Source organism: Diprion similis, chromosome 3, assembly GCF_021155765.1.
Source record: "Diprion similis isolate iyDipSimi1 chromosome 3, iyDipSimi1.1, whole genome shotgun sequence".
Lineage (NCBI taxonomy): Eukaryota > Metazoa > Arthropoda > Insecta > Hymenoptera > Diprionidae > Diprion > Diprion similis.
Window position 1 is genome coordinate 3,579,260 of NC_060107.1, and position 14,704 is coordinate 3,593,963.

The window sequence follows — 14,704 nt, forward strand, 5'->3', positions numbered from 1 at the left end:
TACATACCTATAAACGCATATTTTCATCTGAGAACCATGCGATTTGCCGTGTTGTAAGAGATTCTTTGCATTAATTCCCTCGTCCGTGCCTTCGCTCGATTCTCGTTCTCTGCTTATAAGACACAAATTACTCGGGAATGAATTCGTGTTGTTTTCGATCGACGATTTCTCGCATGAGATCTCATGGTTACAAAGTCGCTGTACGAGTGCTCAAGCGACGCGGCGTGACGGGAATCCCGGATTTGAGAACCACTGAAACAGTTGAACCGCTTTTGATGCGTTGCTCATCGTTTTTTTGCGCCTTGCGATTAGCAACCCAAATTACTTGGAAACAATCCAATTTCCGATTGCACCGGGAATCAGGCGCTGCATCACTCGTTTCATCGCCGTTTAATCTTATTTCAATTTTTTACAACTTATTGTCAATGCGAGTACTACGCGTATCTGTGAAAGGCAGTGTTCGCTGTATCGTGATACCCGATTCAAGTCATTCCCAATTTTCGTTGCTGGTGAAAGAGAAATTTCCACGCGACGCATCGTCAGCGTCATCGATTTCCGCGATTCTTTACAGTACCTGAGTCAATACACGACATAATATTTATACGGTACTGAAAATACAACTCTTATCACAACTCAACGGTTTTATTACGATTCAAAATTAATCGAGTTACGCAATTCTGGGGTGTAAGATCTTGAAGCAATTTGACTATACATCATATCATCCGCCGAAATAGCTCAGTTGGGAGAGCGTTAGACTGAAGATCTAAATGTCCCCGGTTCAATCCCGGGTTTCGGCAGTCTTTTTGCCCGATTAATTTTTCAACGGTTTTTTCTTCTCGTCCATGTTTTTATTCTACTCACCAGGTAGCGGGTTTGAAAGTTGTTCGAAAAGGAGCTCGGTTCAACATCAAGAACAATCTCACGTTCGTGCAGAATCACAAAGATTTTCTTGCCCCAAGGATATTACAGTTGCTTATGCAGTTTTGATATGCTTCGGTAAAGTGTCGCAGTATCGTTCCAGTTTAACGAGACTCGTGTATAATACAGTCATCTGTTAGTAATATCCGTGCATGTCACGCGACTTTCTAATCAAATGCAACGCCGTCGTACGATATATATATATATATATATATATATATATATATATATATATATATATATATATATATATATATATATATATATATTACGCTGCTTACAGGTAACGTTGATAAATTTTTTCCCGGGTGAAACGTGAGTAAATGGTATTCATGTAAGAGTGAGTGTATTCAACGCGGAATTTCATATTCGTATAATTGTAATTCGTATCACACGGTAATTCGGTAATACATTGGGCCTGAAGGGATTACATAATCGTTGCCAAAACTCGGTTGTCGAGCTGCAAACTTCTTTATATATGCGGCTGTTAATCAACATTGCGATACACCTATACATATTAAGCTGACCAACGAAGCGTTGCGAATTAAGAATTCTGTACAGCTACGTATATATGTATACACCTATTCTTTCGCGTTAATTCAACCGTTGAACATCGCGTAATACCTTGCGATTAAACGGATTACGATCGAGTCACCTTTGCAAAGATTCGGTCAGACCGACTAATGATTTATCGCCGATGATTGTCCGACGTGCCCAATTACACGTGTCCGATGATATAGAAGAGTTGGCAAAATTTTCACTGCACCTAAAAGGAAATACAATTTTCGCTCGAATTTGATCAATTTCGAGTTCCCTCGATCCGTCATTTCGAATTACCGTAATATCGAAAAGCCCCGAACGAGATATCGTTCGCGAAAATTCGAATTTGCGTCTTGGCGTTTCACTGCAGCGATCTATGGCTGCACCGTCGGTAAAGAAGATCCGTGAACCCACGGGTGGCTTGATTAATCACCCTGCACATCAGTTCATTGTTCAGATCCCCACCTCGTGAATCCTGATCGACGCATCGCGGGGGTCAGATAAGAACTGACAATGAACTAAATGTTGTAAACAGTCGGCTGTCCACTTTATTGTTATGCATTCATCGCAAGGCTAATATGTATATGTATAGCACATACCAACAGATGTATCCGAGAGTGTAGAGTACAATGTACCCGTCGTCGACTGCTCGTTTACTCCTACGGTGCCGATCAGTTTTCGCATGATAATATTAACAACAACAACAACTACAACAACAACAACAACAACAACAAGAGCAACAATTTCTTCGCACGCCCCGTACTGTGTATCGATTTCCGGAACAACATGGCGTCTTCGCATATACAATTCGAAAATGAGGGGGAACCTTCGCCTTTGCTGCGTGAGTATTCTTGTATGATTTATTGCAATAACTGTGGTGTGAAAATACGACGGATGTGTGTAAATATTATCTTGTAATTGTGACACCTTGAATCGCGTGTGAATGCTTCATTTTGTTGACTTGCTCGAGGCATCGATCGAACGCATTAGAAATTGCAACGCAAAGAGGAGGGGTGAAGAAATTTATTATCGTCGGTCAAGCTAGTCATTTGTTTTGCAATCTGTTCAAATAAATAACTTGATAAGTGAGTTTTGTACAAGCAGCAGTCGTGGCCGAGTGGTTAAGGCGTCTGACTAGAAATCAGATTCCCTCTGGGAGCGTAGGTTCGAGTCCTACCGACTGCGAAGAATCTTTTTTTACCTTATTTTTCCATCGAAATTTCCTCACATGAATGTTATTCAAATTTAATGCCTGCATCGAGTTTCGAATATATTTTTGTCTTTCAATTCAATTTTACGCCGCTTTTTTAAATCGTCGCGACGATCCGTTTCTGGTATAAATCGTTATATCGCCGGACGGAGACAAAGCGAGTCTTAAAGAACCGAATGAATAATTAAGCAAGAAAATTATCACGGCCAAGTAGACAGATACTCGAATAATCTGACTGTAGAAAGGGACAATATGGCGAGAGATTAAGCGTTGAAATGTGCGGATTTAGCCCGGAAGGCTTCAGGGAATAACGAGTTAACAATTATTGCGATATACACGCGAACGATTTAATTCAGCAGGATAGTTGACGAGCCGGGATCGGCAAAGAAGCTTAGCTCTCTGGCTATCTACGTAATAATTCGTTATACATTACATCATGAATTTGCGCTGATGATTTATGACGCGGCAGAGTTCTAATGTCACGTATAACACAGGTCAATAAAATTGTTTTTCAGGTTTTTCTTTAGTTTGTATTCAAATAAATAAATTTGGATTCCATAGATCGAATAATAATTGAAATCTTCATTTAGTACTTATATAAAGTTTATATTTTTCTTTTTTATGGCATTACTATGACCAAAAATTTCAAGACTTATTTATCACCGGGAAAAGACAAAAGCAAACTTTCTAAGTAATAAATTAAGAATTTCGTTATCATTCGATGCGAAGTATAAAGCAAACAAAAATTAATCATTATTTTTGAATAAAAATAACATAAATGCGAAACTGAGATCCGTTTAATTGTTATTTACAATACCTAAATGCTTGAGAAAATGGGTATAAATTTTTCTTAAAATTCGAAAAATCGTTCCAGTTTCTACAAAAGGAAACTTTATGTAATAAAATTATTCTTTCCATTCATCAGTCACGTGGAAGTAATGAAAATTTGACATTTATAAGCCTCAATTTCTGCGGATTTATAACACTTACCAAACTCGAGTTGTTTTTACACATGATATTCCAGCAGCCTGCTGCTTTAATCAAGGATACGAGCTACCGATTGTTGGATCCGTTTCTCTCTCTAATTTTTCTTCCACTCCTCTCTACTTCCTCCCCTTTTCTTGTGATCCATCAAAAACGATAAACCGAGGACAGAGACAGCCGTGACATTGACCAGCAGCAATACTACCGACAAGGAACAACCAATAACTCGATAGTACCGAGTAGGTGTGTAGGTACAATAATACTACAGAACAATCTCTGCAGCGGCAGCTTTGGCTTTCGATCCTCGTTCTCCATCGATGGAGGCATTCCATTGTAACACAACGTAGGCAAGGCAGGTACTTGCTGTAGAAAATAGACCAATAAGAAAACGCTATTAGATTGTTAGAAGTTATTGCCGCAGAGGAGCCGGATACCTGCGGGTATAATACACTTGTGAAGTAAACGCTTCGTTGGCCACAATCACCGCCGCAAGTATCTCGATGTGATGATTATTCATGTCCCCTGCATTGCTGACATTGCATTCTTATCATTCCATCAAGTGCCGTAAAACTCGGTACAACGTCATTCCAGTATGCAGGATCACGATGAGTGATGACCCTCATCGTTACTTGCCATCACCCAAGGATCCGTTCGTCTCGTGACTCTCTGCGATTAAGTATGAAATTTTGCAGCTCATGCATTGCAACTATCTGCAGATTTGCAGATCACATTATCACAGATATATATGTAGATAAAATTACGCTCAACGTACACGCGATTCGATACGTAACTCCATCCATCCATCCGTTCTTTCAGCAACGGAAATCGGCGACTCCTGCAGAAGCGATGAATATTGATAAGTTTGTTGATTAGCATCAAGTGTGCTGCATAACATTGAACACACGGTGTGTAGAATGGAACAGGATTTACCGTAAGATCGATCGGAAATCTGACCTTTTATACGTACATATATATATATATATATATATATATATATATATATATATATATATATATATATATATATATATCAGCAGGCGAACGTTCATTAGGTACGGAGGTTCGATTTGATGTATGGTCGTTGATTCTCATCAGGATTTTATACCGCCGGAGGTTTGTAATAATACTACACAGTGTTTGAAGTGGTGCTCAAGGACTGTACAACAGCAAGTTGTAGATATAGATGTATAGGTATATACTTGCCTTTACGCAACGCTCGAATGGATCGGTTCGTTCGTACTTTGCGAATTTCAACCTGAAGCATAGAATGGAATGAAAGAAAGGTATATTCCAGTCCCGAGATGCGAAAAGTATCTTTCAGTCCGTGAAAACTGGACTAAGAGGAATTTCGTTAATTCCGATTTCACGCGTACCTGCTTGCCACTCATATTTCGAGACTTTCTATGAGAGGAATCGGTCGGTCAGATCGACTATATTCAGAAACGGACCATGCCTCATTTCCACCGAGTGAACAGTCCTCGTTCCAATTTTTTTTTATTTTCTCGAAACGAGTATAACTGTTGCATCAGGGTTAAGAGCCAAGTATAGCGTGACGCAGCGGTGTCACGTTTGGGATGAGATAAGGTATTTATTTGCTTATACTCCGCGATTCTACAGATTCGCATGTATATAATCTGTCTTAGAGACTTACAGAGCCGTTCGAACTGGGAAAAAAATTAAATCTTATCAGCCTTTGTAGATTCTTATTTGTTGCATGTTTATAAATGCAGCCGGTTGTCATGGCTGCACTCTGCGAGTGTCTCTTATATTCTAAGTAAGTCTGTTGAACGTCGATCGAAGAGTCGTATATGATAATATGATCGTAATACATCAGGAGAGCGTTCTCGTCTTACATACCTAATTATACATGAGTAAGTCTCCAGAATTCTAATAACGATCGTTTATCGACATTAAAACTGAGTATTGTTGAACTAAAATATAAGTTTCTTAACTTTCCATCAATTTCTTTATTTTCATTAAACTTTTCATTCATCAAATGTATACAAAACAATTAATTATTATTCATACGTAAGACATTACACGAGTGATTCAAATTCTATTTAATTCCCGTAGAGTTTAAAAAATAAACTTGCATAGATATGAACGATTTAAAAAAAAATTTTTTTTTTATATAACCCGTAATCGAATGGCTTCAGTTTTTTTTGTTTTCGTTTTCTTTGGCCTCACTTTTTCAAATATCGAATTAGAGAAGAGGAAGGGGGGGGGAGGGTTTCCGGTTAAAATTAAAACTACTTCCGGCATGAGAGATTCTTGCAAAGCGAATTTTGTATATATATATATATATAATTCATACAGTATAATGTATCCGAAGTAAATTACAACGTTTCGTTTCCGCGGATCGTAAGTGAAATAACGTGCAGCATACACTGATTTATAACATGTGTGTGTATGTGGCATTAAAATTGCGCAACGCGATCATTTCTTATAATTTGTACCATTGCCAGTGCGTATAATGATAATTCACGGCGTATCCGGCGAACGCGAATCCTGTATTATAATATACTCTACCCCGTATTTAACCACGTGGGTATCTACTTCACATGGATAATTCAACTAAAATTCAACAATTCATCAGAGTGGAGAAACAGACGGATATCAGTCTCTCGCTGTCATTCTTGGCTGCCTTAGGTAAAAAAACGGATGATCGCGGATCGATGCAACATTCGGTATCTGTTTAAATTTCAAATATTTGGAAAGTGATCGTGGTATCGCAACACCTGTATAACAGACGAAAAACACACTGTTAATAAAATATACATACCTACATATAATAGCGATCGTTATACGTATATTTATTATATAGTATACATATATATTACTATTATTGTTATTGTCAAGCTGGTACAGACAGGGAATTTTGCAGTGTATGCTTTTAATTCGTTTCAACTGTCGTGTGTTGGACGAGTTAGTGCTTCGGAATACAAGTCCGGGTAAACTATGTCCTATTATGCAGTTTCCACACGTGAGTATTACATACATAAATAAAACGCCGGCTTTGATAACGATAGGAAAGCAAAAGTTTAGAAAATTGACGTTGTCAAAGCGCGGCGTGTTTTCAGTAACAACAGTTATTAAGTTCTTCTCCTTAAAACTTCGAGGTTTATACTTCCGGTGTAAAATACTCTTACCTAACATGTCTCTGACAATTATTATTACCGTAGCTTATATACTCCGTTTAGTAAATAATTATTGCATTATTGAGTATACGATTAATGAATTGTAATCTCGAGATGAGAATCCACGTTGCAGTGATTTATGACGTTCTAATTAAATCATATATTATTATTCTCAGACGGTAATTAAAAGTGGCCTAAATTTGGGAGTAACAACGGTTAATAACGATTTTTTTAACGCTTGTAAACTGTGCATGATGGGTGTATAATCCGGGTAACAAAACGCGATTTACAATCTTGCGAATACTGGGTTCGTTAATCCCTCTCTGAAAACGCACAGTGGGTCAATTCCGTTGGCGATTATCCGCCATCTTCGTTTTTGCGTTTCTTTTTCTTTATAGATTTTTTACACCCACTACACCAAAGCAAGTTGATACACATACTGACGTATACAATCTAAGTTTCTCAAAGAGGATGATAATTCAACTGCGGCATGCTCGAGTCTTTGCAGAGTATAATATAACGTCATAAAACAAACCGTGTTTATAATCTGAGTTTATCTCTAGTCCAGTCAACCGCGTTACGAGAAATTCCGGCGCCCTCCCCTTATCGAGAAGTTTTGTTCTTGTTCTTCGCTTCCCACTCCTTCGATATTTCGTCTCATCTTGAGTGTCTAATCGGCTCCGTGTATAATTATGTGAGTGATCTTCCCTCCGCACACGTATCGGTTGATAAGTGTACTGAAATTCTATCCGAACCGCGAGGAAATTGAAATCAGTAGATCCATTCGTGAGTCGATTGCATTGGAATAAGACATAAATTGCAGTGAGACGCGTTACGAATAGCTACACTTTGAGTTATACCTGTTTGACGAGTCTATATACGCAGTGATAGAAAGACAAAAATTTTCTTGTTTATGTATCTCAATTTTACAACGCGCTGCAGGAACTGATAAGGAAATAATGGAGGAAATCGATGGTGGTGGAAACGTCTGGCCGACGAAGAGCGATAAGGCGGGAAATCATCAAACGACCATAATTTGTAAGTTGTTGGGAAGTTGATATTATTCCGCGGGTAATTTCTTTCCATATTCCCCGCATGTTCCTGCCCTGTTGCGATCTCTTTGCGACAAAGACAATAAAACCGATTTACGGGACTTTCTTTATCAGCGCAAACCGCGATGCCCACGATATATAGTGACGCCATTGTTATTTACACACTTGAGTTTCGTGGGTCAAATCTTCGCTCTTAGACGATCACTCGCATCGTTAATAGTTCGAGTGATTTCACGCGGTGCGTTGCTGCCGACACAGCTGCCAGTTTTGTGCGTAATTAATCGCCTGGAGATTGGACTTTCACGACTTGCACCAAGAGGATCATGAATATACGGAAAGTTGTCGCGACTGTTGGTAAAAGAGGTAAAAAACTGAATAGAAAAATAAAAAAACGAGCAACGTATAATCGGGATTTTTATAACTTCCGCGGGTAACCGGATGAGAAGCTAAAACCTGAAGCATTCAAAGTGCGAAACGCGAAAAAGATTTCGGCGATTCGAAACTCCCGCGGTTTTGTGTCGCCGAAACTGGTCGAGCTGCTTTCTTTTCTCTATCGTAACGCGAATAAACATCACGAATTTCTAAGGTCTGCGTTAGAGCTGCTGTTTGATTAGAATCTCGGTTTAAGAAATGTTTAGTCTTCCAGAGCAGACGGGCGGCTGCCGATGAAGACATAAGACTGTTTTTTTTTTTCTGTCCGTTCGTCAGCTGAATTCCGCACAAGCATGAATAATATTTGTAAAAAATTATTGTATGTTCAAGTTTAACTTTGAAGGTTAGTTGCTAAAAACTCGCGGAACTTGTTTTTTAACTTTCTCGTTCCTTACGCGTGTTCCTTATAATTACTGTTTTGTTTGGCGATGCGTGAATTCGGTTGAAAGGCTAGACGTGTGATTACATATGTGTATAATTATATATTTCGTCAGGTATAATTGCTGTAAAAAAAACTCGAATATATATAATCAGTTTTGTGAATATTAGGAAATAATTTACGGTCTTTTAATCGAGTCAAAACCAACATCACAGGATTATTTACACGGTAATTGGTGGAAGAAAATGCGTTTCAGTTTAAAAATAAGTAAGTATACTTGGTTTCATTCAGCTAACGCGAATACGTGTACTTGAGGTTTTTAATCAATGAATTTCACGTAATCAAATTTTTAATCAACTACCGACGACGATGCTTTATAATTGTATATTATCGTCTTGATTTAGCAACGTTTAATAATATACGTATAACATCGAAAAAAAACTGTCCTTTATCAATTTACGATACCGTTTGCATGTGTCTTATAAAGACCGCAGCGATTAATGACGGTGCAAAAGCTGCAGTTCTAACTCGTGCTTGATCACAGTATGAAGCTGTATCGTAAAAGCGATCTCAAAAGCTGTACCAGACTGATCAAATTGTACAGATACAAGGCAGGGGACCTTTAATGAAGTCAAATTGAAAGATAATTGGTTATTAAAACGATAACAGAGCTCAGATTTCTTTTTCTAATCTTAAGTTAGTGCGCCGTGTTTAATCAAATTAATGTACATGTGTACCGCAAACAACCTTGTAAATATCATGACGAATCTTAATCTTGATTCTCGATTTTTGATACATGTTGCGAACCGATTTTCTTCTTTCAGGCAGGGAAATGGCGTCCCCAAAATGCGACCCCAAGGAAGTCCTTCGTCGCAGGATACCGATCATCGCATGGCTGCCGTTCTACACGTGGAATAAACTAATCCAGGATGCATTGGCCGGTCTCACCGTGGGTCTGACTGCGATTCCCCAGGGAATAGCCTACGCAGTTGTCGCCGGACTTCCTGCCCAGGTTGGAAACAGAAAATTACCGATCCCGACATCAATCATGCCCAAAAAGCAGCATTGTGTCTTGCAGTTGGCCTCCCTTAACCCTAAATCCAGAACTGACGACTGGTTATTATTCGCTTCGATTTCAGTACGGACTTTACAGCGGTTTCATGGGTTGTTTCGTCTATCTGATACTCGGCGGTAGCAAGGACATCACCATAGGACCAACGGCTATCATGGCACTTATGGTTCAATCGAGTGTCACGAACTATGGAGCAGACGGTGCTGTGAGTACAATGCGGGGATGTTTGTTATGTTTGTTTCATTCTACTAGTTGTCCGATAGTCAGTCTTTATCGACTGCGTCGAATGTCATCTGTTTCGGTAATCACGAAAACAAGTGACACTTTACTCGGTCGGTAAGGACCGACTGTAACATCCCGTTAACCATGAACTTACGCACATTTTAAACAGGTACTGGTGTGCTTCTTGTCCGGCTGTATAATATTCCTACTTGGTATTCTCCATATGGGTTTTTTGGTGGATTTTATAAGCATGCCGGTTACATCCGGTTTCACAAACGCCGCCGCCATAACAATCGGGTCTTCCCAGTTGAAATCGTTGCTGGGAATAACCGTGAGCGGAAGTGGATTCGTCGAATCGATTGTCGGGGTATTTGAGAACATCAGGGATACCAGAATGTGGGATACTTTGCTGGGCGTGGTATCGATCCTCGTTCTTGTCGGACTCAAGGTAAGGCAGCTTGAGGGTTGTCTCTTACTTAGCGTTTGCCGTTTCTCAGAAGGAAGGTATCCCAAGTCGATCTCTCTGACTTGATTTCGCTAACAATATGTTACAGTGGACTAAAAACTAAGTGACACGTATTTTTTTCATCTGTCATTAAACACTTTCAGAGGGATGAAACCACCTTCCAATCTAAGGCATGTCAAGGGATGCTTTGGAAAAGTATTTTCATAACGAGAAATGAGAGATGTAATTTTTTCAATTAAAAAAAAACACAAAAAAAAAAACTGCCAAATCGATCCTTGACATTCCTTACTTTGCAGGGTGGTCTCATACCCTTAAAGTGTTTAATGGTAGATAAAAAAAAACACGTGTCCCTTATTTTTTAGTCTACTATAACATATTAAAAAAGAAATCAAATCAGAGAGATCGACCTGGGATATCTTCCTTGTTAGCTTTTCTCGCTGATCACGTGCATTTTCTCTACCATGTTTTCCGTGGTGTTTTTTTTTTACGATTGGAGCAAGAAACAAGCTGCCACTGCGGCGTCCCAAACCCAATTAAACGAAGCTGGCGCGGTTCAAAAAAATTGGTCATAAATTTCCGGCGACTTCTGAACACTGTCCGTACAACGGCCTAGTTTCAGAGTCCAACAGGTGGCGTCGACGGGGTGTAAAAACGGCGGACCAAGTGCTAATACACAGTATCTCTTGCGCAGCCGCGTCCATAGTAGTCCAGGGATTTGATTCCCATTATGGGACATTAACAGCTGAAATTTTTTCTTACGCGGTAGAACCTTCCGGGAAATCGTAATGGAAATTTTTGGAGAAAGACCATGTGGGTCATCTGCTTGGCGCGGAATGCCGTCGTCGTTATTCTCGCCACCCTGGTAGCATACCTTTTCTACCTCAATGGCCTCCAGCCGTTCAAACTGACCGGAAAAATCACCGAGGGCCTTCCACCCTTTGGTCCACCCCCCTTCTCGATCACCTACAACAATCAGACGAGCGATTTCAAGACGATTGTCGAGGGGCTTGGAAGCAGTCTGATCTCTCTACCGCTCATAGCTATACTTGAGAATATCGCCATCGCAAAGACCTTCGGTAAGTTGATAAAAGCTCCAGGGAAAGATAACCGACGATTTTCCATGTTTTCAATATTTCACAATCAGTATTCAAAACCGCTTCCCAGCTAAGGGACGCCCCTTGGATGCTACCCAGGAAATGAGCGCTCTTGGAGTGGCCAACATCCTTGGCAGCTTTGTTCGCTCCATGCCGATTACCGGAAGCTTCACTCGTACGGCTGTCAACAATGCGTCAGGAGTCCAAACGCAGATGGGGGGTGTCTTTACTGGCGCCCTGATCCTCCTGGCCTGTGGAGTCCTCACCTCGACCTTCTATTTCATTCCAAAGTCCAGTCTCGCCGCGGTCATCATCGTCGCCATGTACTACATGCTGGATTTCGAGACGTTCAGAGTACTATGGAGGACTAAGAGTGAGTTCGAAATTTGAGCATTTGTTCGACTAGATGCCCGCAGCTGCGATGCATCGATCGATACTTCCGTAAAAAGTCTTTCATTTCCATTTTCCACGTTCGATTATCATTGTAAAGAAAATTGACGATCGAATGTGTTCTGTACGAGGAACGCCGACCTTTCCTTGGCGTATGGCGTTGGCTCGATAAATCGATTTGTCCTAGATGTGTGAGGAAGGAGGTAAAATTTTAAACGTAATTCCACAGTAAACGCACAGTCTCACCTCTCCATTTCACCATTGTGCAGGCTTAGTGTGCCGTTAAAGGGTCCTCCATGGTGGCCTTAATTGTCGGCCAGCTCATTTACCGAGTACTATACCTGAGTACCGGAAAATTACGGGTCAACGAGTTTTCGAATAAATTTTTCAATGCACGGGGTATTGACGGATCTCTAAAGTCCTGATCGCCATCGAAAACCTCTTCCTCTCAAAATTTCGAATACATCGATGGCTGACTGGACAGTTGAAATTGTTGTTTTCAAAAACCGGCTTAAACCTAATGTTTTTAGAGATCGATTTGATGCCGTTGACGGTGACATTGCTCTGCTGCGTTTTTCTGAGCCTCGAGGACGGGATGATTATTGGAATCGCGGTGAACCTCGTGCTCCTCTTATACTTCACGGCTCGACCGGGAGTTATGGTCCAGGAAGAAACGGTCGACGGCATCAGTATACTGGTAATAACGCCGAGGCAATCCCTGAGTTTTCCAGCGGCTGAATATCTGCGGGATGAAGTTATCTACAGGTAAGTTTTTATCACATGGTATCCAATGGTCCTGGAAATCCTCTTAAACTTTGCTTGTACTTCAAAAGTCGTGGAAACTATCCTCGAACATTTCTTCTGCCCTGGAAATATTCCATTTTTAATGTAAATGTCTTGGAAATGTTAAGTTCTGTTAGACTCGTTGTACGACGCAGTAATAACAATTCCTTCGCGAACGATCAGTACTTACGGGAAACTTTTCAAGACCTTTAGATGAAGATTCCACTCTCCGATTGTCGCTCGAGTTTCAATTTTATTCTACCGAGTTCGTTCCCCTCTCGACTGGGTAGTATGAACTCCGTACAAATCCTTGTGGCTTATCCCCGGATCGGATCTCCTCTCAATTTCCAGAGCTTGCATAGAAATACCAAACGTATAAGCTTGCGCTTTTGGAAATTTATACTACCATTGGAATTCACGCATGGATAGACGAATCTGGGTCAAGAGGTCAAAGGTGAAATTTCCGGAGGTCCATTCACCTCGCGGATGTTTATAATCTCGACTCGAGCTAGACTAGCGATGCTTGTAATACCACGTGGTCAACGTGGCTTATATCAACATCCACAATCTTTCACGCAGGTGCAAATTGAGCGGGGAAACTCTTCCGGTTGTTCTGGATGGACGTCACGTCTATCGCATCGACGCGACGGTCGCGAAGAATCTTAAGTACCTTCAGACCGATCTCGAGTCCAGGAAGCAGACGATGATATTCTGGAACTGGAGTCCGGAGGTTCGGCAAACCCTCGAACGCTACGACAGTTCGCTTGCCCAATACTTCAGAACCACACGGACGTTGGACGGCATGTTTTTTCAAGGTAAACGAACCGTTTTATACTAAGTTATGTGCAGCGTGATGACGTTGACTTCGTACGAAGACCTCACTTCTGATAGCTGTCCTATCCATGAGAAAACACCTATTAATTGATTAAACCTAAACTCGCGGTCGCCATGACAGTGACTTTACTGTCTACTTCTAGTCATCGTAATCCCTTGAATGACGTGCAGCGTTTATTTTCAGCAGAAATCAACGCTGTTCGAACGGAATAAAACGTAACTGAAGAAACGTTGGCGTCAACGATGATCGTGATTTAAAGAACAAAGTATTTCTATACAATTGAAGCCTGATTGTGAGATTTAGGTTATACTACTTCTGTCACTATGGAAGTTAAAATGGATAATATGGAGGCACCATAACACACCTTTTTTAGACAATCAGTTTCGTGCATTTCTTACTGATACCTAAGTTTAATTGATACGGTAATTCGTTGTACATATTTTCTAATAAAGTGTCGTCTTTTGTGTTTTACCTTTCTCTTTCGCGTAAAATTACGCCGATTCGAGTTGCCTCGGATCTTAAAATTCTCCAAAAGCGTACTGAACCCAATCCTCGTGCTGTTCAAGCGTATTACTTCTGACAAGGGTGAAATATTTTCAACTCGAAAAGCCAAACCCCTACTTCTAAACCTCTCCTGAATCAGGCTTATGGTATATAGGTGTGTACGAAAGGATCGCGCGGCAATCATGCCGGTGGGCGGAGGAATGGAGATAGTTGTATCGTCTCGAGGGTTAACAAGGCACCGACGCCTATATTATCTCCACCTGCAATGCCAGTGTTAAGTGTATAATATTCTAAGATAAACCGTACAGAGCCAGCCATCCTAACCGATAATCGCCAGAAAGAACGATTATTCACATAACATGCCTCTAGAGTTATAGCTTTTTATCTGCATTTCCTGACAAATAATGTGCCTCCAACAATTGATGACAATTGCTCTATAATAATATTATATAAGTCGTTGTTCTCGATATTCATTCAGCTGTTATCATTATTTGAGTACAACTTTACTGTTCACGCAATCGTTAAGCTTTCTTTGCACATTTCTTAGACATCCGCTGTAACCAGGTCAACTCCTTATAGTCGCAGAACATTGAGAGACCGCATTTCTCCACTGCAGGGAGACTAGTTGCCGGTAATATTTCAGTGGCAACCACCACGCCTAGGTATTCGAGGTTTAACCCAGTGCC

The 14,704-nt window shown here is 40.5% G+C and overlaps 1 protein-coding gene and 2 non-coding genes across 4 annotated transcripts; all 3 read left to right on the plus strand.

Moving 5' to 3' along the window:
- The first annotated feature begins 724 nt into the window (after positions 1-724).
- Positions 725-797, plus strand: Trnaf-gaa. The gene has a single exon. It is a non-coding gene; the product is annotated as a tRNA-Phe (tRNA).
- A 1,764-nt stretch (positions 798-2,561) lies between these two features.
- Positions 2,562-2,643, plus strand: Trnas-aga. Its single transcript has one exon. It is a non-coding gene; the product is annotated as a tRNA-Ser (tRNA).
- Positions 2,644-6,510: 3,867 nt separating this feature from the next.
- Positions 6,511-13,906, plus strand: LOC124404337 (sodium-independent sulfate anion transporter-like). Of its 2 annotated transcripts, none has more exons than XM_046878392.1 (10): positions 6,511-6,635; positions 7,732-7,827; positions 9,477-9,664; positions 9,792-9,929; positions 10,116-10,394; positions 11,179-11,488; positions 11,577-11,879; positions 12,427-12,661; positions 13,259-13,494; positions 13,698-13,906. In XM_046878392.1, the coding sequence occupies exons 1-10, from the start codon at positions 6,611-6,613 to the stop codon at positions 13,724-13,726; spliced, it is 1,839 nt and encodes a 612-aa protein (XP_046734348.1). In that variant the 5' UTR covers positions 6,511-6,610; the 3' UTR covers positions 13,727-13,906. The 2 variants fall into 2 exon arrangements, with proteins under 2 accessions (XP_046734348.1, XP_046734349.1); XM_046878393.1 differs by having other exon boundaries at positions 6,512-6,635; positions 13,701-13,906.
- The last annotated feature ends 798 nt before the right edge of the window (positions 13,907-14,704 follow it).

Coding starts and splice junctions, on each gene's coding strand:
- LOC124404337 (XM_046878392.1), top strand. CDS start 6,611: ATGTCCTATTATGCAGTTTCCACAC. Junction 11,489..11,576: donor CGCCATCGCAAAGACCTTCG/GTAAGTTGATAA, acceptor ACCGCTTCCCAG/CTAAGGGACGCCCCTTGGAT. Junction 11,880..12,426: donor AGTACTATGGAGGACTAAGA/GTGAGTTCGAAA, acceptor TAATGTTTTTAG/AGATCGATTTGATGCCGTTG.